This window comes from Eumetopias jubatus, unplaced genomic scaffold (genome assembly GCF_037043125.1).
Source record: "Eumetopias jubatus isolate StellerSeaLion01/CBP00866 unplaced genomic scaffold, mEumJub1_p1.0 scaffold_8, whole genome shotgun sequence".
Lineage (NCBI taxonomy): Eukaryota > Metazoa > Chordata > Mammalia > Carnivora > Otariidae > Eumetopias > Eumetopias jubatus.
In genome coordinates, this window is record NW_028274814.1 from 131,672,974 (window position 1) to 131,696,092 (window position 23,119).

Here is a 23,119-nt window from a genome sequence, read left to right on the forward strand (position 1 = left end):
GGGGGCTGGGTTGCCAAATCTGGCAGGGGAACTGCAGGGCCCAGCACTCCTGGATGCCTCCCCAGCGGAGGCAGCCCAGCGAGGGATGGTGGCGTTTGGAGACAGGTAAGGACAGACACCTCGTGTTGCAACAGAGACCTGGGCTGGGGATGCCCGCCCAAGCCCTCCACGGCCCCATGCCCGGATGCCAGCCCTTCTGCAGACCATGGCGACTCCTTCCTTGCCCGACGGACAGTTCCCAGCCCCAGGGAGACTCTTAAGTCACAGATCTCAGCTCCTCCCTGCACGTGCCAGTGGTCAGGTTCCTCGGCCTCGGTTTCCATGGCTGTGGAATGGGGATCGCGAGCACTGGGAGGGTTCAATGTGTGGCAAAATGGCCAAGCACTTGGGCTCTGGGGCTAGGGACACCAGGCTCGAATCTGAGCTCTGCTGCAGGACCTTGAGCAGACGACCGCGCCTCCCTGTGCCTTGGTCTCTTCATCTGTAAAATGGGGTTAATAACAGTCCCCTCCTCATAGGCAGTTCTAGGGATTAATAAGCAAATATTTTCTAAAAACATCTAGAACATTGTCTGGCAAGCGAAAGACGAAATACTTAGCACGGTGCCAGGCAGTGAGCCGGCCAAGAGTTGAACTGAGGGGGAAGGGCGGCCGCTGGTCCTGGGACCTGATCTTGGAGGAGCCTCGAATGCCAGCTCAAGCGGCCAGGGGTAGCCTGGGGTGATGAGTGCCACTAGGGTGTTTGAGGGACAAAGTGATGGGTCTGGGGGAAAGTGTGGTGGGCTGGGGGTTAGGAGGCTTGAGGGGAAGGGGCAGAGGAAAGCTCTCCAGGCCCCGCTCTCACGGAAGGAAGTGTCAGTGGCCCAGGGAGAGGAAGTCTGGCTGACTGCGCCATTGGCCTCTCGCAGGGGGCCGCGTGAAGACGTGGAAACGCCGCTGGTTCATCCTGACCGACAACTGTCTCTACTACTTCGAATTCACCACTGTGAGCAGGGGGCTCCTGAGCCTGCCCCTGCCCCTCTCCCCACTCCCAGACTGGTGCTAATCAGTCCACTCACAGAGCCTGGGGCCCCTTTGAGATCATTCAGCTCCCCTGCGCACCCATTTCACGGGGCGGGGTGGGGGGGACTGAGGGGCAAGGAGGGGGGAGGGGCGGGGCCAAGCTTACAGTGCAGCCTCCTAACTCCCTGCCCCGGCTCCCCATTCGCTGCTCCCCTCCCCCTCCGCTGCTCCCCTCCCCCTCCAAGGCTGGACAGAGTCTGGGGAGATGAGTGCACTCCTCTATGGGTTTGGGGAGCCCCACAAGTTCACTCCCTGCCCTGGGTGTCAAGGCTGCATTTGCTGATCCTGGCCTTCTCCGGCCCCTTCTGCAGGACAAGGAGCCACGGGGAATCATACCTCTGGAGAACCTCTCCGTGCAGAAGGTGGACGACCCCAAGAAGCCAGTAGGTGGCGCGGTGGGGTCCTGAGAGCCCCAGCCGCTGGGGGAATTTCTGAAATGGAGAGGGAGGCGAGGGGGCGGCTGGCCTGGGCCCTCCAGGAGGCCCTCGGTGGGGCTTCGGGTTGCCTCAGTTTCCCTCCTGAGGCCGTGGGTCCTGGGGGCAGGTCAATGGCATCAAAAGGGCATGGTCTCATTGTCTCTCAGAGCCTGCCTCTGACACTGGCCAATGACCTTGAGTAAGTCTCTGCTCCTTTCTGAGCCTCAGTTTCCCCGGCAGTCAGCTGGGGGTTTTAGGGGAGATGGTGGATTTAGGTCAAGCCTTGCACATAGTAGGTTCTCAACGTGAGGAGGAGCAGCTCCTTCCCCTTGGCCCCGCATGGGAAGCCGGCCCGGGGTGGGGTGTGTCCTGCTGTCGGTCCCAGCCCCAAGTGGCTAGTCCTCTCTGAATGCCCAGGAAAGCCCGGCCCGGCTGCCCTCTCCTCCCACCCCTGCCCAGCCCTCACCCAGCCACCTCCCCGCAGTTCTGCCTCGAGCTGTACAACCCCAGCTGCCGGGGCCAGAAGATCAAGGCATGTAAGACGGACGGCGAGGGCAAGGTGGTGGAGGGCAAGCACGAGTCTTACCGCATCTCTGCGTCCAGCGCCGACGAGCGCGACCAATGGATTGAGGCCATCCGGTAAGGGCCGGCTGGGCCTCCTGTCCCTCCCGGAGGCCCCTGCTTTTCCCTGGGCCTTGTCTCCTTGTCCGCAAAAGGGGCTAAATCCGGAATCTCCCTTCTGTCTCTGGCATGCAAATCCTTGCCGCCCAGATTCTGTAGCCAGGCCCCAGGACACGGGAGCGAGGCCCCAACTTCATGGGCTGGTGGGACGATCCTGCGAGATGCTCTCTGCCCAGTGCCTGGCCCGTGGTCAGTGCTCTTGAATGGCGCTCTCGTTGGCACCAGGATCCAAAGGGGCCCTGGAAAGACCTGGTAGAGAGGAAGGGAAGGGCTCTCTAGGGGGAAGGACCAGTAACGGCAAAGACGAGAGGGCAGGTCAGTGCAGGGCCTCCCTGGACAGCAGCCTGGTGTCCTGGGGGGGCCTGGTGCCGGGCAGTGCGGGGGGCCTGGCTCTGCAGGGACCGGGCAGTGGGAGACCAAGTCCTTAGTCACCATGGCAACTAGTGTGGGGGTTTCTCCTGGGGGCACCGGGGAGACTGGTAAACAGCGAAGGGGTGTGGCCAGGTGAAGAAGGCCATGGCGTAGGGGCTGATTTTGAGGTGCCAGGATGGGCAGTGGAGGGAGTCAGGTGAGGGGCAGGAGCCAATGGGGAGATCTGGGGGATGGTGGGTCCTGTCAGCCAGAAGAAGACACCGGGTGGTCGCCGGGCCGGGAGGGGCTGTATCCCAGGGATTCGTGGGTTCTTTCCCCTCAAGCGGTGCAGCAGGCCTGTGAAGTGGCCAGGCCAAACCCACTCTGACCTCCATTTTACAGATGAGGCCCCGAGCCCCCCGCCGCCCCGGGGGAGGGACCTGCCCCGCACACAGCCAGGGGGGGACAAGCAGGCCTGCTGGCTCCATCTGGGCTCCTGCCACCTCCTTCCGGGAGGCTGAAGAGGGGTCCGGAAAACTGGGGGAGGGGGGCAGAATTCCCAAGGCTGTGCGCTCTCGGCCTCACCCTCTCCCGCCCAGCCTGTGGGACTCCGGGCAAGGCTGACTCACCATAACCTGGTCCTTGGTGGGGCCATCTGGCCTTTCTCCTGCAACCCGGCAGGCCGTCCCCTCCCTGGGAGACCCACACCCCTGCTACAAACCCTGGGAGCTGGGAGCCCCTTGGCAGCCAGCCCAGCCCTGCGATCTTTTCACCTGCTCTCATTTCAGAGCCAGCATCACCCGCGTCCCCTTCTATGACCTGGTCTCTGCTCGGAAGAAGAAGATTGCCAACAAGCACTGAGCTTCCCGGGAGGTGGTGCCGGGGGGGTCCAGGCGTCACGGGAACCCCATGACCTGAGGTACCTGGAGACTTACGTCCCACCCCAGGGCACCCTTTTCTGGCCCATAGACATTGCCCCTGCCCCCATGACTTTGAGCTACCAGGAGTGGGGGCGGGGCAGGGCTCAGGAGGGTGGGTGGGAAGCCTCACGGGCTCAGAGGTGGCACTTAGGGCCCCTGGCCCTCGGCACCCAGCCACTGCCCGGAAAGGCCCCCGCCCCCTGCCCCCACGTCACTGCAGCAAGGAGCGAGGAAAGCAGCCCCAGAACCCAGCACCCTGTCCTCCCTTTGGGCCTCAGTCTCCTCTTCTGTGAAACATCTGGACTCTGAAATGCTGTCGGCCCTCGAGGGTGGAGGAGCGTGGGGGTCCTGAGTGCTTCCCGCCCTTGGCCATGGTAATGCCTCCTCCTTCTGCTCAGGGGGTTCTCAGCCAGCTCCTCCCCTGTCTTCGGCTGGGGCTTGGCCGTCCCCGCCTGAGGGACCCACACACACAGCTCAGACCCACAGACAGGACCGCCGGGCGACGCCAGGAGCACTGGACTAGGAGCCCAGCGCCTGCAGACGCCATCCCACTCCGTCTCCAAATCGCCGTGTGTCCTCTGCCAAGTCACGCTCCTCTGGTTCTTGGAAAACTGTGGGGTTTGGGTAGAAACGTCTTGGTGCCTTCGGTGTCTGTGCCCCCTCACCCCCAGCAACGGTAACAGCGCCAGTGCGGGTCCCAGCGGTGCCCCAACTGCCACCTCCCTCCTCACGGACCGCTCCCTTTCGGTAGAAGGACAAGATTGTACTGGATCCACCTAAGGAGCTTCTGGCTGGAGATGTCTGCACTTGATGCCTGAGCTGCTGGGGTTCCGACCGAAGGCTGCAGGGAAGCCAAGAGCAGAGTGGGCTCCAATTGCAAGGATGTCCATTTTGGAGGAGGGGCAGGTGGCACTCCTCAAGAAAATGGCAGAGAGCATCCCTGACAGATGTATGCCCGCAGGGCTGGTGGCACAGCTGCGAAGCCGAGGAGAGAGAGCTTTGGGAACCGTGGTGACCAGGAGGGCGGCCTGGAGGTGGCGCCCATGCCACTGAATGACATAGAAGCTGGTGGCAGAGCCTCAGTCCTAGCCTCTCTGCTGACCGCTGACCAGGGGTCCTGTGGTGCTGAGGGGCTGCCCCAGCAGGGTCCGGGCATCCTGAGACCCGCGGTAGCACATCAAGGGTTGAGCTGACTTCCCAGCACACACGCAAGCAGCTCTGCCTTCAGGGAGGCCCCAGCCTGGAGGAGGATTCCTTGAACAGGCTCCTTCTCAGAAGCCCTTCTCAGCCCCACACGGGCCCTGGGGGAGTCCCTGGAGGGCAGTTCCCTGGCAGGAAACAGGAGATGCGGTTGCGTCTGCCCCACCACCAGCCTGAGTGGGCGAGCCAGAGCGAGGTGGGCTCCCCAGGGGAGGGGGGGCAGTCTCTCCTCCCCTGCAACCCCACTGACACATGCACACCTTTCATGGGGTCATGGAGAAAGTAGCTGTCTTGTGAGGGGTGGGATCCCCGTCTCCAGAGGTGTGTGAGTGCCTGGTAATGACACGGTACTCAAGAGCGTCTGGGATGGGCATCTGCAGGGGGCCTTGGTGGACATCTGAGGACTTCCACAGACCCCACGTCAGCCTGGGAACTGGATGCCACCACTGCCACCTCCTTCGGCCCCTGAAGGGACAGCAGTCACGGAAGGAGCACCGGGCTGAGGGTCATGGGCTCCTAGGTCCTCTCCCGCAACTGGCACACGCTGGCTGTGTGGCCTTCGCCCCCCCGCCCCCCTTTCCCTCTCTGGCCCTCAGCTTCCTCCCCCGTCGTTGAGAGGGTGGAAGCAGTGTTTTGCAGGCATGAGTGGCTGTCCTGGAAATCACTCAGAAGACAGAATAAAGCTCATGATACATCTCGGGAGTGGGGTCTGTCCTCTCTGTGACCACACCTGCTGTCCCTGACGCCCCCCCCCTTTCAGGCCCTTCCCTCTCGTTCCTTTCCCAGCTGAAGGCAGGAGGACCAGACAGAGAAGAGTGGGCCTTCAGAGGGCCCTGGACCCTCATCCTCAGGGCAACATGGCTGCCACCCAGGCAGATGTCCCCGGAGGCTGGATTTACGATGGAGGTCCCCTCAGAGCAGGGGCAGGGGAGAAGTGGCCCTGTCAAGGCCAGGGAAAGGCAAAAGAATTTCCCAACAGGCAGTGCTGGCCGAAGAGAGAGTGAGCGGCTGCCTCGGAAGGCAGGTGTCCAGCCTGGCTCCGGAAGGACGCAAGTACAGGCTGACCCCAGCAGTCACTGGGGAGGGGGAGGAGGGTTCCCAAGCTGGAATTCAGTAACCTTCACTTGTTGGTACTTTCCACAATGTTTAAGTAGCTACAGTGGTCCAGGCACTGGGGGGACAAGCCCACATGGGGTTTACAATCTGGCAATCCTGAATTCCAGGGTTCTAGGCAGCACCCTCTGGATGTAGGGCGATGAAGTGGCCTCCACGCCCTCCCCCGGGCCCCTGCCTGAGATTCCACCATTGAGCTGCTCCTTGAGGACTGAAGGTGCCAAACTGATCGATCAGTCTCTCCATACGTTCTTTGCTCCGGCCCCAGCGCCTACAGCGTACCAGGCTCCATGCACGGAACCAGGCATCCAAAGATGATGGAGATAAAGCCGTGGCCCTCAAAGGGAGCTGGGGGCTGCTGGGGAAAACAGGTGCGAAGGGGCAGGGACAGCCTAGACCAACCCGCGCTGTTATGGCCCGGGGGCACGGGGGCCAGTGGAGGGCTGGGCTGGGCAGAGAGGCTTCTCAAAGGAGCTGTGCATGAGTGTTTGTTGGCAGCCAGGTCGGGGGAAAGACACACACCTGATCTTGCAGTGAGCTTACCTCGTGTCTGCTGCACCCACCCCCGACACACACACACGCACACACACACACACGCACGCACACACCAACTGCGAACTCCTCCCAGGCCAGCCTGTCCCTACTCAGTGCTCAATAATTCTTGCTTAGGATGAAACCCACTGAAAAGGCCCTCTGGGCCTCAGCCTCAGCGGGTGCAGGTGTGTAGAGACACAGGGAACTAGGAGAAAGTTGGTGCGGCTGCGGGTCGGGGGATTGGCCAAAGAGGCGGACAGCCAGGGCCACACTACAGTCGGGAAGGACCAGTGGGCTCGGACTTGCTGGCCCAGGCCCCTCGCCGCTCCCCAGGGTGGCCCTCTGCCCACCTCCCCGCCGGCCCGCCACTCCTCGTTGTGGGCAGCAGGGGGCTCCCACCACACATGAATGAGAGTTGCCACCGTGCAGGCAGCCGGGAGGCCTGAGAGCTGCCCTTTGCGGGAGGCGAAGCTGCCTAGAGTAGAGCTTGGGTCTGGGCATCCCAGAAGGGGAAGCAGCTGATCTGCAGGCTCAAGCAGCCTTCACAGGCACCGATGAGCACGGGCCTGCGCTCTCCCCTCCTTCCAAGCACAGGGCCCCCTGCTCAGCCCAGGAGCCAGACACCCTGGCTCTCTCACTTTCTGGCCCTGGGACCCTGCACTAGCGGCCTACCCCCTCTAGATGCGATCTTCCTCCTTGAAGGATTGAGCCAGGTGACTTCCCCGACACGACCTTTAATGCGGACTTCCCTGTGCAAGGGGGTCCCAGACATGGCCCCAACACAGCCCCTGCCCTGGGGTGAATTGAGACTGTTTGGAGGGTCCATTGGGGCGGGGTGGGGGGCAGGGAGGAACGGCGGAGTGGATAAAAAAGGTGCCATGAGAGCCACTCACTGTGAAGAGCCACAGGGGGGCAGTAGTGAGAGCCACCCGGAGGGCCTGGGTTCAAGGCTTAACTCTACCTTGTGTCTTAAGCACGTTTCCTAAGCGATCTGAGCTTCAGATTTCCCATCTATAAAATGGGAATAATTCAGTATGTTCAAAATAGAACGGTGTTGGGTACCTACTCAGAGTTATGTTAAGTGCTATCATTCTCATTACAAAGGAAACCATGCACATGTTTTCATGGTACAAAACAGGCTGGGGTCATAGGAGGAGGAAAGAGTCGTGGGGTCAGGAGAGTTGAAGATCTGGGAAGCCTTCTTGGAAGAGGTGCCCGTGAAAGATTAAGTGGAGGCTCTTCCAGCCAATGGGGCCAGGAGGAGCTAGGACAAGGAAGCATGACAAGGCCAGGTACTTCTGGGATTCCCTTGGGCCCCAAACACAAGTCTCAGCAGGCCAAGAGTTTGAGGGAGGCTGGGCCCTGGCAGGGGCTGAGCTGCAGGCACAATAATGCCTCCGGTCTCTGAGACCACGGTGCCCCTTGTCATGATGCTCTGACTGGGGATCCAGGAACGTGGCTGCTGAACAGAGGCCATCCCAGAACAAGGGAGGACAGGCTTGGCACAGGATGCCCTGGGATGGAGGAGGAAAGAGCAAGGGGGCTCCGGGAGGCAAGGGGGGGGCGTCTGCCCCGTGCCTGGGGAGTGGGAGCACTGGCCCAGATGCCAGCAGGCAGGAGATGATGGGGTGCGGGCAGCCAGGAGTCGAGCAGCAGGTGTGAGAGACCTGGAGAAATTGATTTATTAGGGACAATGAAAGAAGCTAAATATGTTTGCTGGCTCAGCGATGACTCAGGCATTCCCCAGGGGTCCAAAAAGTATGAGCACCAAAGAATCAAAGACAGGTCTCCTCCCACCCTAGCTGCAAGCTTCGAACCCCTCCTTCCCCTCGATGAAAGGCCCACCTCCCCCAATGCTCGGAGGCAGCAGAGACCCAGCCATTCCTCCAGCCTGCACGCCCCCCACCCTGCCAGACCTCCCCAGAATGGCTGAAGAAGTAAGACACATCTAGGTCAAAGTCCTGGCCTTGCCCCAAATTTCTGCATGATCTCAGACAAGTGGCAGACCCTCTCTGGACCCACAGTCACCAGAGAGGACCAATCCCCACCAACAGCCCTTCCCACCCCCAACCCCTCACCCCCCCGCCACCCCATTTGGCTTCTTCTAGGCAGCTGTGAGCACAGCCTCCTCTTCCTAAAATCCAACTTCCCTCCAGGAGAAAAGCCAGATTCCACCGGGCCTCCTTGGGGGAGAACATGCTCTTCTGATACCTGGTTCCAGGCCAGCACTGGACTCCGGGAGAAACATGGATGCGTCAGAGGCTGAGGCCAGAGGCGGGGAAGAGAAAAGAGGAACAAATGACCTCCTTGAGGGGCAAAGCACTGGGGCCTGCAGTGAGGGACAGGAGAGAAGGGCCGGTAGGGATAGGGTGGGACACCTGCCAGACAGTGGGGAGGGGACGGTCCTGATGGCAGGGACTGCCCAGGGAAATGCGCAGAGCCCCAGCACAGTGGCGTGGCCCCTTGGAGAGCAGCGAAGTGCCCAGTGGGCATAGAGGGGACCCACAGACCCTGGAGCCCGGGAGCCAGGGAGGAGCTCACTTCGAGAGTGGCCAGAGGCCGCTTGTGGGGATGGATTAAGGAGGCGCAGGGCAGCATGGGAGCTGGAGGAAAGGGGTAAGGGACAGGCAGAAGTTGGATAGGAGCAACATGGGTATGGGGGGGCGGGGAGAGCCAAGAGGCTTGACAGGCATCTCCTGCACCCACCGCGCAAAGCAGGAGCTAAGGCCTCCATCACCTTTGCCCTCGAGGGCAGTATTTACAGAGGTCTCCCTTTATATCCTCCTATGAGTTCTTAGTTGGCGCTCAAAAGCAGCCCACAAAGACCCGATGCTCCAGATTTGGCCCAGACACCCAGCCACCCCACCATGCCGAGCATCGGTAGCTCATGGCCGGGGCCACCGCTCACGGAACACTAGCTACAGCGCTGGGACCTCTGCCAACACACTGACTGCCCACCTCCCAGCGCTCTCCGCATGAGCACCGTCGTCCCCACCTTACAGATCCCCACTTCCCAGGGCCACATGGCCCAGACAGGAGGGCCTGCGCCAGCATGGAACCAAGGCTGCCCGGTTTGAGACCATGTAGATTTAGAGCGGCCACAAAATCAGCATCCAAAGTGGGACCCATCAGAGAATACTAGAATGCTGGGTTAGAGGGGATGCCGGCACAGGAGGAGTAAACCAGGCTGCCCCAGGTACCCCGAGACATGTGCTCACCCAAAAGACTGGTCACATCCACAGGAGTCCACCTGGGGACATCCAGGTGGCCCTGTGGGCCAGAAGGGATGTGACCTATGGCTGCTAAATCCTAGAGAAGCAAAGGGCTGAGGTTCTATCCAGAACACATTGGGCCCCGGGCCTCTACCACCACCCAATGCCCTGGAACTCTTCCCCTTCATGAGTTTCCCCAAGTCCTGCCCCAGTGCTAGTGTGTGGGCTAATCACAAGGACAGGGAGCCAAATCCACAATATGCCCTCCACAGATGTTAGCTGCCACTCTTATATTCTTGATAGGGGTTCCTTACAAGGCCAAGAGCAAGGGTACCCCCACAGGTGCCTGGGGCTGCCCATACCATCCTTCCAAGACCAGCTGAAGCCCTCCTCCTACAGGAAGTCCTACCTAACCACCCCAGCCCCTTCAAGACTCCGGAGATGTCAGAAAACAGGTGTGCTAGCTCCAAACCTCCAAAGGAGACCCAGCGCCTGCTTTTGTCCTGATCTTAAGTGCTCACAGTTTTGGCTTTTGGTGTACAGGTCTTGTGGTTGGCGGCTGGAAGTCTCAAGGGAGGGTATAAGCTTTAGTTCTGCCGCTGGACTCCAAACTCCCCAAGCCCTCTCCTTCTCCCCATCTCTCAGCTTCTGCACAGGGACTTCCAGCCTCATCCAGGGATGCCAGGGAGGCCTGTAACATCATCCTTCTCCTTTCTCATGAGGAAACTGAGGCTCACAGAGCTTAAGGGACATGTCCAGGGGGCGCCCCACCACGGAAGCTCCACGAGGAAGACAGAGGCAGGCAGAAGGTACCAACATGTATTGAGCATGCTTTCTCTCGTTTGCTTCTCTTAGTAGCCCGAGAGGTTGACAGGGTTATTCCCAACTAACAGATGAGGACGTGGAGCCTCAGTGAGGTTGTGACTTGCCCAGAGTCACAGGGCCAGGAAGTAGCATCTGCTCAACTTGTTTCCACTGGGCGGTTGAGGCCAAGAGGACCTGGGAGCCAGCAGGGAGTTTGCAGATGCCAGAGAGGATTAACTCCTTGACCTTAACAGTCCCTTTGATCCTTTGAAGCGAAAGCTTAATTCCCCTCTCTTCCTCCTCCAGATTTTCATTTAATGAATAAGAGCCCAGAGAGGACCTTGCTCTGACCCAAAGAAAGTATTTTTTGAATAAAATGTCCCCTATTAAAAAAATAATAAAACATGCTCATTATAGAAAAGTTGGATCATGCAATGATCAGGAAGAAAAAAGCTCAAGAATTCCTCTAGCTGATTAATATAAAAACTTCTGATTATTCCCAGCACACCTGTAAGCTTTATGTGTTACATCTGTGCAATGCTGTGGCATATACAAGTCTGTAACATGTGTCTTCCTAACACCGTGGAATTCATATTCCCCCACGTGTAGCAGTCAGGACAGGCTAGGTTATGCCGTGGTAACAAATAACCCGAAAATATCAGTGGCTTCACACACAAGAGTTTATGCCTGGCTCACACTGTCTGCCCAGTGCGGGGGCGCGGGGTTGGTGGCCAGGGACCTCTGCTTATCAGTCACTCAGGAACCCCGGGCTGAGGAGGTGTCATCCCCACACAGGCTGTCAGGAGCATTGTCTGGATATGACGCATCACTTTGGCTCACATTTCATGGGCCAAAACAAGTCACTTAGCCACCTAACTTCAAGAGGAAAGAGAAAGACCATCCTGCCACCTGCCCTTTGAGAAGAGAGAACAGAAATACTTGGACTGCAGAACTAGTCCCAGTTACAACTAGGATGGCCAACTGTCCTCATTTCTCGGGGCCAGTGGGTTTCCTAGAATACAGGACTGTCAGAGCTAAAACTGAGAACATCCTGGGCAAACCAGAACACGTCGTTTACCCTCACTGTGCCATGTTGTCCATTCTTCACAAACTCACTTCTCAATGACCAAAGACCATCTAGTAGATGAGTCCAAGTTTTTCTCCCCTAATCCCCTATTGTTGGAGACTTACATTGTTTCCAGTTTTGCACATATATAAATACATTGTCTAAAATCGCCTGGGTGGCTCAGTTGGTTAAGCGACTGCCTTCGGCTCGGGTCACGATCCTGGAGTCCCGGGATCGAATCCCGCATCGGGCTCCCTGCTCAGCGGGGAGTCTGCTTCTCCCTCTGACCCTCCCCCCCCTCATGTGCTCTCTCTCTCTCAAATAAATAAATAAAATCTTTTTAAAAAATAAATAAAATAGCATCAGGATTAAAACCTTGTCCATAGGGCTTCTCAGGAGTGCAATTACTGGCCATTTACTGGCTCAGAACACCTGCTATCCATTCGTATTTCAAAAGGGTTGGGCCAGTCTAACTTATCTTTTGTAACAGGAGCAAGAATCCACTGCTGAATGCTCACCTGGAGCCCGGAGCCTAGAGCACTAATTCTTGAATCTTAGCATCAGAATCACCTGGAGGACTTGTTAAAATGCAGAGAGCTGGGCCCCACCCCCAGAGTCTGATCCAGTAACTCTGAGGTGAGGCCTGGACACCAGCATTTGTACAAAGTCCCCAGGTAATACTGATGCCTCGGACCTGGGACCGCCCTTTGAGAACCACTGGCCTAGGGCTAAACGCCCCTGCTTGGCAGTGTGACAGGGGATTCTGCTCAGTTACTCTGCAGCTGTGTAACCAGGGGCAAATTACATAATTAACCGCTCTTACCCTCAGTTTCCTCCTCTGTGAATTGGGGCCATTGTAAGGACTGAGAGCAGCTAACATCTGCAGAGCTCTGGAAGGCGTGACACTAGAGTTCAGTTAAAGAGAGTTTGATTCAGCGGTGTATTAAATAACTTCACGTTGGGCGCCTGGGTGGCTCAGATGGTTAAGCGTCTGCCTTCGGCTCAGGTCATGATCCCAGGGTCCTGAGATCGAGCCCCGCATCGGGCTCCCTGCTCCGCAGAAGCCTGCTTCTCCCTCTCCCACTCCCCCTGCTTGTGTTCCCTCTCTCGCTGTGTCTGTCAAATAAATAAAATCTTTTAAAAAATAAATAAATAAATAACTTCATGTTTTAAAATATTGGTTAATTTGAATGGAATTACACTTATTAAAGTTTGCATGCCTTTCATGTCTCTGAGTGGGAATGGATTTCTTTCCATGGGATGGTTAAGCCCCTGTGTTTCCTTGCTGGTGTGAATTGTCGGCTCCTGCCCTTTGCCCGTGTACCTGTGGGTTTCTTGGCCTCGTTAGCAACTCTTGTTTGCTACAATGATTTTTCCAAGGCTGTTGCCTGCCTTTCTAACTAGGGTCATTTTTCTGGCTTACGGAGTGGCCAAATCCATCTGACTTTCCTAGTTTTATTTCCCCAACACTTTTAAGCCGAGATGGTCTCCCTTCTCCAGAATGTGAAACATATAAAGGAATTGGATTTGGGGGAATGATGGGATTTTGTGCACCTACAGTTGGCAGGGGGAGAGGAGCGTGTCCTCCCGGCTCACCTCAAACCCTCTGGTCATGGCACAGGGCACAGGGCATAGGCAGGAACTGGGGATCTCAGCACTACTGACCCCTCACCCTCAGCTCTGCCCCACACATAGGCAGAGCGTCTGTCTCCCCATCTGCAGAGTCCCCCTCTGAAGAGGCGTGGGGAGTTCAGGGCGGGAAGGCGCCCCTGGAAGTTCAAGTGGCCCATCCTCCAGCTGGAGACAGGAGGACCAAGGGTGTGAGAACTGACCACAGGTGGTAGCAGCCTCAGGTTCAGATTTCTCAGGTCTTTGCCCTATGAGTTTTGCCTCTTCGGGTCTCTATCTTCTCGTCTATAAAATGGGAGTGATAACGGCCACATCGATGGAAAAATTTTAAATAGGTTAACAGCCACAGTGCGCTGAGCAGAGTGGGGTGCTGGGTGCGAAGTGCACCCTGAATAAGAGGGACTTGTTATGCCCCATTCTACTCCCACAGGGAGGGCGGTGGCCCCACAGCCTTTTCCTCCCTTTGGACTGAAAATAACCAGCACCGCAGGCCCCAGTCCCCAGCGCCTCAAAGCCCAGACCCTCCAGCTGCGACTCTGCCCATCAGCCCTGCGAGGGAACAGCGCCACCCAGGCTCCCTCGCACCACCCCCCACCCCCGCCCAGGGCGAGGATAGGGCACGCTTACACTTGGGGCAGGGCTGTGGTGAGGACTGGGGACACCCCAGCCCACCTCCCCCAGCCACCAGCAGGCGCTCACCCCGGGCTCCCGGCTCCCGCGCCAACGGGCACGCTGCTCGGGCCTGATTTCCATAATAATCCGCCACAGATCTTCCTTTGAAAGGCCAGGAGCAGCCACTGCCACCAGCCGCCAGGGAAGCTCCCCCGGGGGCGCCCCCTCCTGACCGCCCTGCCGCCCCGAGGGAGCCTCATTTTTAAAAGTTTTCGAGAACCCTTTGGCGCTGGAGGCAGCTGGGAGACACCTGGGGTGTTGTTCTCGGCGTGAAGGACGGGGCTGCCGATGGGGGAGGCAGAGGCAGAGGTGCGAGCAGAGGAGACCAGGCTTGGAGACCAGGGGCGGAGGAGGGAAACTGAGGCCACCAAGGGAAGAGGCACGTTTCCAGGCCTACTCTCACGGTGGCCTCACAGTGAGCCTAACAGTGGGTTCTCTGCTAAGCCCCACTTTACAGATGCGGAAACTGAGGCCCGGAGAGGTTTCGGGTCTTCCCAGCTGGTGGGGCAGGGACCCCCTCCCAGAACTCATGACCTACTCACCCTGCCTCCCCCCCAAGACTAGCTGCCTGGGAGCAGAGTGCCCATGGGCATCCCGGATGACTGGACCACGGGACAGACTGAGCAGAGCCCATGGGAAGGAGGCGGAGGTGGGCACAGCACTTGGAGCAGGAGGTCCACGGACTTGCAGATCCAAGTTGGAAACCCAGCTCTACCACCTCCCAACCAGGGGTGGCCAAACTAAGCCCACAGGCCAACAGCTGTTTTGGTACAACCTGGAACTAAGCATGGTTTTTACATTTTTGAATATTAAAAAAAATACAGCAAAAGAAGAAGACGATTTCCTGACACGTGAAAATTATAAGAAATTCAAATCCCAACACTCATGCAGTTTTATTAGAACACAGCCGTCCGTACTCATTCACTTTTGCTACTGAATACGGCTGCCTTTTCCACCACAATGGCAGACTTGAGTCTGGTTGACAGAGAGGTATGGTCCCCAAAGCTGGAAATACTTCCTACCTAGCACTTTCCAGAAAATGTTTGCCCACCCCTACACTAAGGGGACAAGTGATGAAGTCTCTGGGGCTCAGTTTCCTCATCCGGACAAATGGGAACACTATTAAATGAAAAGACCAGCAAAGCACCATACACGCAATTAGTCCTTTCTACTCCCCCATCGGAAATACATTTATTTTCTTCCAGCCCTGCTCCTCGCCACCTCCCCCGTCCCCAATCACAGTGTCTGGAGGAATGCTCCTTGAGCTCAAAGTGTCCATCGCCCACCTTCTAATTCTACTGTCCTTTGTCTTCATTCCGCGCTCACCAGCTGACGCCCCAGCCACCTACCCGACCAGTGAGCAAGCCCCACTGGTTCCACCTCCGGTGCCCAGCACAGTCCCTGACATGCAATAGGTGCTCAGCAAACATTTTCTAGATGGATGGATGGGTGCATACTTGGCTGTCTTTTCCTTTCATGCATCCCCTCTGTTCTGACCTTCATCATCGCCTGCCAGGTCTCTCTGTCCCCCTGGAGTTCTCTGTATTTTGTCTTCTACCCTAAATGGGGTGACCTGCCTGTGTCGTGTGACCTGCCTCTGTCACGCCTCCCGACACCCCTGCTCCCAGCTCCTCACTGCCCTCTCCATTCAGGCCATGCTCCCCAGTGCAGTCTTACTGAACACCCAAACTAGCTAGCCATCGCCTGAATCCAAGAGGTTGGATCAAGCCTGCAGGCGGTGGCTCATGCTATTCCCGTCTGCCTAGAATCTTCTTTTTTATCTCCAGTCCAGTGGGCCTGGCATCCTCTACCGGCCCCCCCAAGACTCAGTTCAGACCCTGACTCTATGGAACTTTTCCAGATCTCTCACCCACCTCCACTGCCCCCAGTATACCAAAGCTCTCCTCACACCAGTGGGGCTTCGGGGCCATTATGAATATACATGGATATGAAGGCATGAATATGCATTCTCCTGGTGAGCCTTGGAGCCTCTTGAGGACCAAGAGTGTGACTGGTATTTCTGTATCACCAGTCCCAGCAAAGGCATGGCCAGAGAAGGCACCCTAGTACCTGTTTTATAAATGAACCAATGAAGGGGCGCCCGGGTGGCTCAGTCGTTAAGCGTCTGCCTTCGGCTCAGGTCATGATCCCAGGGTCCTGGGATCGAGCCCCGCATCGGGCTCCCAGCTCAGCAGGGAGCCCCCTTCTCCCTCTGACCCTCTCCCTTCTCATGCTGTTTCTCTCTCTCTCTCTCTCTCTCTCTCGCAAATAAATAAATAAATAAAATCTTTAAAGAATAAAAATAAAAAAATAAATGAACCAACGAAGGAAGAGAGGAATCAATACAGATGATATTGAGCAAGTTGTCTCTTGCTCCACAACCAGTGGCTCCCCAGGGCCAGCCACCCCGCCGGGTCTCCAAGTCCCCAAGCCCTATATAAAGTGCCTCTGACCCACTGCCCGGCCTTGTCCCCAACTGCATCCCCCAGGCCTGTCCTCCCTAAAGTGTCCCAGTCTCCAAGCATCTGCTCTTGCAACTCCTTCCCCCCTTTCCTCCCTCGCCTCACTCACCCCTTTTTGTGCCTATGGGAGCCCTGACAGTCCTTGGAGATCTCATGGGGCTTCGGGGACCAGGGTCGCCTGAAGTCAGGGGCCAACTACTCTCACATTCCCCAACCCCACAGCCAAAGACTGTGAGCGGGGGCTCTGATGAGGAGGACTTGGGTCCAGGGTGAAGCCTGTCCATGTCTACCACAGAGACATTGGTTCACCTCTTGAAGTGAAATGGAGAATAACACCTGCCACAGCGGGCCGTTCTCTCCCTCACCCCGACAGCGCCTGCAGCCAGTGACGGATGCTGCTGTGGCCAGAATGCCAATGAGGCCTGTACCTAAGCGAGCCCATCTGCAAAGCCGAGGCCGGGACAAGGCTCGGGATGAAGGCAGGGCTGGAAGGGGAGAGGGGCAGGCAGAATGCAGGCGGAGATAGGAGAGGAACAGTGGCTGGGCTGAGAGTCCTCGGTGAAGATGAGGCAGAAGATGATGATAGGAGAGGGGCCAGGGCAGTGCAGGGTGGAGGCCGGCACTGGGGAGGAGCCAGGCTGGGGCAGGAATCTTCGGACTAGAGCGGGGGGCGGGAGGGGGGGGGGGCCTGGGTTTAGGATGGAGATAGGGCATGGCAGGGGGCACCAAGGAAGCATCCAGACCCCAGCAAAGGGGGCAGTCAGGGTTCAACCAGCCTATCTGCCCACCCAGAGAGAGCGCAGGAGGGAGGGGAGTGGGAAGGAGTAAGATGGGGGCCAGGGTTTGGGGGCTAACAAACCAGACAGCCCACTGCCACGGAATGAGAATCGGACCCCTGCCACATGCCCTGCTCATCCCACACCTTCCTTTTGTGAAGGCTGGTGCCCCCACCAGGGATGCTTTTATTTCCCCATGCCGAACGGGGTCCTCTCAGCCCCAACTCATCCCTCATGTCCGTATTCACGGACTCTCGCAGCCCTCAGCCCTTGTACACTCCGGCCCTGACCTTCCCCAGCAGTGACTAGTCCCTCCCTCGCCCTCAGGGCTCAACGCCACCGGTTCCATTCTGGTGGTCCAGGGTGCATGCTGGGGTGCATGTCCCCATCAACGGGCTGAGTCCTCACAAACATCATGGGGAAGCGTCATAGCCTGGTGGTTAAGCTGATGAGCTTGGGACTCTACTGGGCCAGGTTTGAGTCCCAGGAGCTTCGTTTTCATACAGTTGGTGCTTCCTAACTGCCAGCTCACGTCCCCTCCCCCTCCCATTGCATCGTAGCTCACTCAGGACACACACAGAGCAGGTACCCAACCATGGCTCCCAGGCTGAGCCGAGGGGCCCTCAGATCTGACAGGAGTCATAGGTGTCTCGCCTGCCTGGGCTTCCCAGCCCAAACCCTGAGCTGTCCAGCTTGGGAGAAAGGCCCATTGCTCATTCCCCTTGAGTCTCTGCAAGTCGGGCAATCAATCGGTCACCATGGAAACCAGCTCTCCAATCAGAGGCAGGCACTTCTTGGTAGCGCCAGAGCCACCCACCCACCCGTTCAGGCCAGGCTGAGGGGGTGGGGGGCGGACAAGGGGTTACCTGGCATAATCCGCAGGCACCTGCCTGCATCCCCAAGATTCTGGGGTCCCAAAGAAAGAACATTTTCTTGGAGGTGGGGAGAGGGACCAGTCTAGCTGACCTCCTGATTTTTACAAGTTCCCCCCCCCCCCCGCCCCCGGTACATTACTGCCCTCAGGGTTCAGAACAGACCTGGGAGGTGGGGATCATTAGCCCACTGGGCAGAAGGGAAAGCTGAGGGAAGTCGTGAAGGGAAGCTGGGCGCATGCCACCTCCCGGAGCCCCCCATCTCCACCCCTTCCTTCCTGGCCAGAGGAGTGGGAGCAGGAAAGAGGTAGCCAGAGCTCCTGGCCCCGTCACGGCCAGCTCCCACTTTCCCACTAGATCTGCACCTGCCACTCACAGTGTCCATTAGTGCTAGGCCCACCTGGAACGCTTAGCCAGGATCTGTGGGCCTCCCCTCCCCCTGTCTCAGCTTCATTTCCTCCCTCCCAAAGCCAGTGTTCTCTCTCCTGTCACCTTCACTGAGCACCTACTATGTGCCAGAAACCACAGGAGACACATCTACCAATGGCCCAGCCACCCTGCTGGGTTGTGCCTCTCTTAGAGACCAGGAAGGAAATAGAGGCACAGAGAGGTTAAGTGGATTTCTCAAGGTCACACACCTGATAAATGCTAGAACTAGGATTTGAACTCAGCTCTTCCAGGCCTCAAAGGCCACTCTGTCAGCATGCTACCTGAAGGAAGACCCTGGGGCTTCCTTGATTGGATCTGCCTCTTTTCCCTGCACCTCTTCCTAATGACTCCTGTAGGACAGGGTGGAGCAACTCGGTTCCCGGTATTATCATATCTCTGCTTCCCTTTTCCCTCTTCCCTCCTCCAGGAAACAAATTGATTCATCAAATTATACCTTTAATCTGTCCTGGGGAAGGGGCAGGATGAGCCTCAGCCCCCACAGGAGGGGAAGCAGGGCTGATAATCAGCCCACCCAGCCATGCATTGGGAACGTTTCCCTGTGCTCTACCCTCCCATGATTAAACACTAATTGTCGCCATGCTCTCAAATTGAGGACTTTAATTTCCCGAAACGAAAAGTACATTTAAATCAGTTCCTCTCCCAAACCATCCCTCCTAAGAGGAGCCAGGACCAGAACACAAGCTCTTGGAGAAGGAAGACAGATGAGCCTACTTCCTGCCGCCAACTACCAGGGCCTCCACTGCTGTCCTTCCCAGGTGCCCCTGCAGGAGGGGGCCCTGCGGGGACCTGAAGTGTTCAAGGAGCACCCATGAGATTCTTACAATTGTGGGCTCAGAAAAGTGAGGCAGGGCCCCTGGCCATGAGGTTAGACCAAGGATGGCACAAGGGGGAACAGGACGGTCAGCCACAGGCAGGTGGCACCTGCCACCACCAACTTCCCCCAGGTCAGTCTGGTCCCAGTGGGAGAAGAGACTGAGAAGGAGGCAGATGACCTTCCCTTTCCGGGTCTCAGGGTCCTTATCTGTCCCAGAGGGGGCTGCAGAGGGGCTCAGGGTCAAGAGCTCAAAGGCCCTTTGGTCTGTGCCTCCCAGGACCAGGACTCGGCTGGGTACTGATTCCCCAGTTCAGATCCCAGAGGAGCTGGCTCACCAGGTCTGCAAAGAGGTCTAGCCGCTGACAGTTTATTAAAAGCTCTCAGACTCTAATGCATGGCTAGGGTTTGGGAACTGCTAGGTTAGCCCAACTCCCTCAGTTATCAGGTATGAAAGCGGGCCCAGAGAAGGTGAGTGTCTAGCTCAAGGTCACACAGTGAGCCAGAGGGTTAGGCCAGATGACCCAACTGCCCTTCCAGTTTAGATATTCCAAGGAAGGGAGTAAAGACAAAGAGTGAAGGGGAGCTCAGCTGCAGCACCCATTGTCAGGGAGAGGAAGTGTTGCTGAGCACTGGGGGGTCAAGGACCCTCAAATTTCCACTTGGGAACCACATTCCCTTCCCAGTGTTGGTTTTAGACTTGAACAAGTTACTCCTTTATTCCCGAATGTAGAGGGGGCTGGGGATTTACATGCAGTCTCTCTAAGGTCCATTCTGGCTCCAGAATCCTCCAGCCAGGCCATCTGGAATCCCTAACACCATCACCATCACCATCACCATCCCATCATCATCCTGGCAGACATTTATTGGGCATTCACTAAGTCAGGCGCTGAGCTAAGCAATCACCATGGATTACTCTTTTCTACCCTCTCAGACATGCTAAGATCTTATCTTCCTTCCCCACCGCACCCCCAACCCCTACAGAGGAGCCAAGAGAGGCTCGGGGAGGTATCTCACAGAAACCAAGCAGATAGCTACGGCTCTGGGACTCGAACTCCGCTGTGCAGCAGTGGAGGCCACGCTCTAGGACCCGGCGGCGCGTACTCCGGGCTCAGCGCTCAGTAGCTGGCGCCGAGGGGGGCCTTCACCAAAGCTCAGCGATGGGGACGCTACCTGCGGCCACCCCGCCTGGGCGCTCCCCGCATGGACCTGCTGCATCAGACGTAGATCCGCCGGGAAGGGGGACAGTCTGCCCGGCCCCCAACGCTCGGGGACCACCTCTCCTCCGAGCCTGGGCAGTGGGGGAAGGGGCGCGAGTGCACTGGGACAGGGGTGGAGGGGGACACCAAATAGGGGACGGGCGGGACCTATAAGGAGAGTAGCCCCGGAACGTCCAAGGACGAGGCTCATCTGTCACCTCGTCCACTTCCCTTGCCTGCGCCCGCCGACCCATGTCGCAGGTGGCTTGTCCTAGGTCGGACGGCCGGAGCAGGACCAGAACCAGGTTGCTTTCCGCCGGGTTCCCAGACCTAATCTGGAGGCTGGGAAGGGGGGGGACCTGACGGCCCCAAGTGCAGGATTTGGAAGGGGGCAGAGGAGGACATCCAGGACGGCGCCCCCACCCGCTTCCTCCCGCCCCCGCCGCAGCGGAGACCGCAGGAGACGGAGCCTCGCCTGCCCCAGCGCCTCCTCCGCCTCCCGCGCCCGCCCAGGCTGGCGCCTCCGCTCTCCGCTGTCCCCCCCCCACCCCAGCCCTGTCTTGTCTCCGCTGCCTCCGCCAGGAGAGCTCCTCCCCTTCTCCCCCACCCCAAACCGATCCTCTCCCCTCTGCCCCTAGTGTGCCGTGGTCGCTGCCCACCTCGCCAGCCCTGCTGTGCGACCCTAGACGACTGTCTTAACCTCCCTGAGCCTTAGTGCTGGCCTCCGGTATAAAATAGATTTAAGCGGGGAAAAACTCAGAAGAGCCTGGTGATGGAATGTGGCCCTTTAATGGGTTAAAAAAGGGGGGAAATGTCTGTGTACATATTTGTTTTCCTATGCATGTGTTTGCATGTCTCTGCGCAGATACCCTGGCACAGAATCAAAGTTGCTGGCGAAGCTGTGGGACTCCAGGGAGGGGAGCCTGGTCCCTGGAGGAAGGGACCAGGAGACGCAGACCTGATGTTGCACACTTGTCTTTTAAATATTGAAATGCATGAATGCATTAGCAATTCCAATGAACAGATTAAATAAAACGCAAACATTTACAAAACTAAACTCTGGAAATAATACCAGTATCTGGAGATGTTGGGATTAAATGAGATAATGTGTATGAAGCAGACAGACACACACAGGACTCAGGCAACCGCCCCTATTTTGTCACCGCTGGTTTGCCAGCTCTCCCTTGCCTGCTCTCAATTTCTGCCCCCCTTACCTCCCCCACCTTCTCCCAGTCTCTTCTCAGCTCCCTGCCTCTTCAGTCTCCCTCCCCTCATCTTCTGCTCCCAGAAGCCCCTCCCTGCGCTGAAGCACCTTGCCACCCACCTCCAGCCTATCTCCCGGGAGGGAGCTGAGGATGTGTGACAGTGGAGCTAGGCTGCAGTGTAGCCAGGGGAAGGGAGAGGACCAGTTGTGCCGCCCACCAGCCCACAGGATTCCCCTTGGCTAGGGATGCCCAGCCTGACTTCAGCGATAACCCCCCTTGGAGCTTGGAGGTGGTGGTAGGGTCCCTATTTAACCTTTGATGGGTCATGAAAGGGTGGGAGGAGAAAGTAAAAGCAGCAGGCTTAGCCCCAGTGAACTGCTAGGTTTCCCCGTGCCCTCCCTTCCAAGACATAAACCCGCAGCTCCACACACACACCCGTCACAGCACTGGGAGGACCCCATCACACTGCACCCTGCAGAGCCCCCGACTGCCCTCCCCCTCCTCACTGACAGGCTCCTCCTCGCATCTCCTCCCCAGCCTCCTCCAGCTCTCCCTTTCCCGATCTAAGCCAAGAATGAACCAAGCTGGCAACAAGTAATCCGTCGGAGTCCGGTCTCGGATGTGGCAGTATGGCCTCAATGCAGGGCACAGGGCGGGGCTGGCCCAGGACTGGGGAGCTTTCCAGAATCCAGGCAACAGCATCTCCCAGGGCTCTGGGGCAAGGGAGAGGGATCAGCCTGGCAGCCCCAGAAAGCCAGTGCAGTGGGGGTGGGGCTGGCTGGGAACCCAGGGGACTCGACCTTGGGACCCCCTAGAAAGACCCCCCTCGCTAGTCTCCTTGTCTTGAGCCTCACTCCCTCCAGGCCACCACCCACAAGGCAGGTGTTAAGGGACCTGATGCTGGGCTGGATCTTAACAGGTCTTTCCCAGTGCAGAGCTGCCCAGTCTGTCTCTCTCTCTCTCTCATCATTGCCTTGAGGATCAAGTCAAACGACTCCACTTGGGGTTCAAGGCCCATCAGACCTGGCGCCACTGGGCTCCCTTGCATCACCTGTGGTGCTGCCTCTGAGGTCCGCACACGGACCAGCTTATTCCTGCTTCCTGGAATGTGCTGTGTGCTTTCTCTGCCTGGGATACGCTCCCAGGCCTTCAAGGCACAGCCTCCTACCGCGAGGAGGTCTTTCGGAAGGTGCAACCCCACCATCGCACCCCCATTTTGGAAGCTGATGGTGCTCACCTGCACCTGTGGGAGCAGCCCTGTGCAGTCTGCAACCATCGGCCGGCCCTGAGCTGGGGGCGTAGAGGCTGGGGTCTGACGCAGCTCTGAGGCTCCAGGACCACGGGGACATGGTGAGCACTGACGGATCCGAGGAATGACAGGCCGTGGGGCCTGCAGGTCAACCTTCGGGCAGAAGAGAGCCAAGCAGGGTCCCGGCCATACTCTGTGCTATCAGTGCCCAGCAGAGAAACGGCCCCCTTGCCTTTACCTCCAGCCTTTACTAAAGACCTGCACGGTCCGTGGGATTGGTCCCTTTAACAGATGAAGGAACTGAGGCTCAGAGAGATGGGCAGACTTGCCCAAGGCCACCCAGGCCACGGTTCCTGAGCTTCCATATCACCTGCCTTTCAGCTGGAGTCAGCCAACCAGAGGCCCTACCGGGAGCCTGGAGGGAGAGAGGAAGGGA

At 57.9% G+C, this 23,119-nt stretch overlaps 1 protein-coding gene across 2 annotated transcripts in view; it reads left to right on the forward strand.

The window, feature by feature from the left end:
- Positions 1-5,331, forward strand: part of CYTH4 (cytohesin 4) — a 31,148-nt gene extending 25,817 nt beyond the window's left edge. Inside the window, exons 10-14 of one of the 2 annotated variants that reach the window (XR_003611199.2) lie at positions 908-984; positions 1,373-1,444; positions 1,962-2,116; positions 3,298-3,428; positions 3,828-5,331. Coding sequence is in view for 1 of the 2 variants with exons in the window: in XM_028115573.2 (XP_027971374.1) it covers positions 908-984; positions 1,373-1,444; positions 1,962-2,116; positions 3,298-3,370 (377 nt within the window). In the remaining variant the exon portion in view is untranslated. Of the gene's footprint in view, positions 1-907; positions 985-1,372; positions 1,445-1,961; positions 2,117-3,297 lie in introns of both variants that reach the window. The other variant, XM_028115573.2, reaches the window with a different exon arrangement.
- The last annotated feature ends 17,788 nt before the right edge of the window (positions 5,332-23,119 follow it).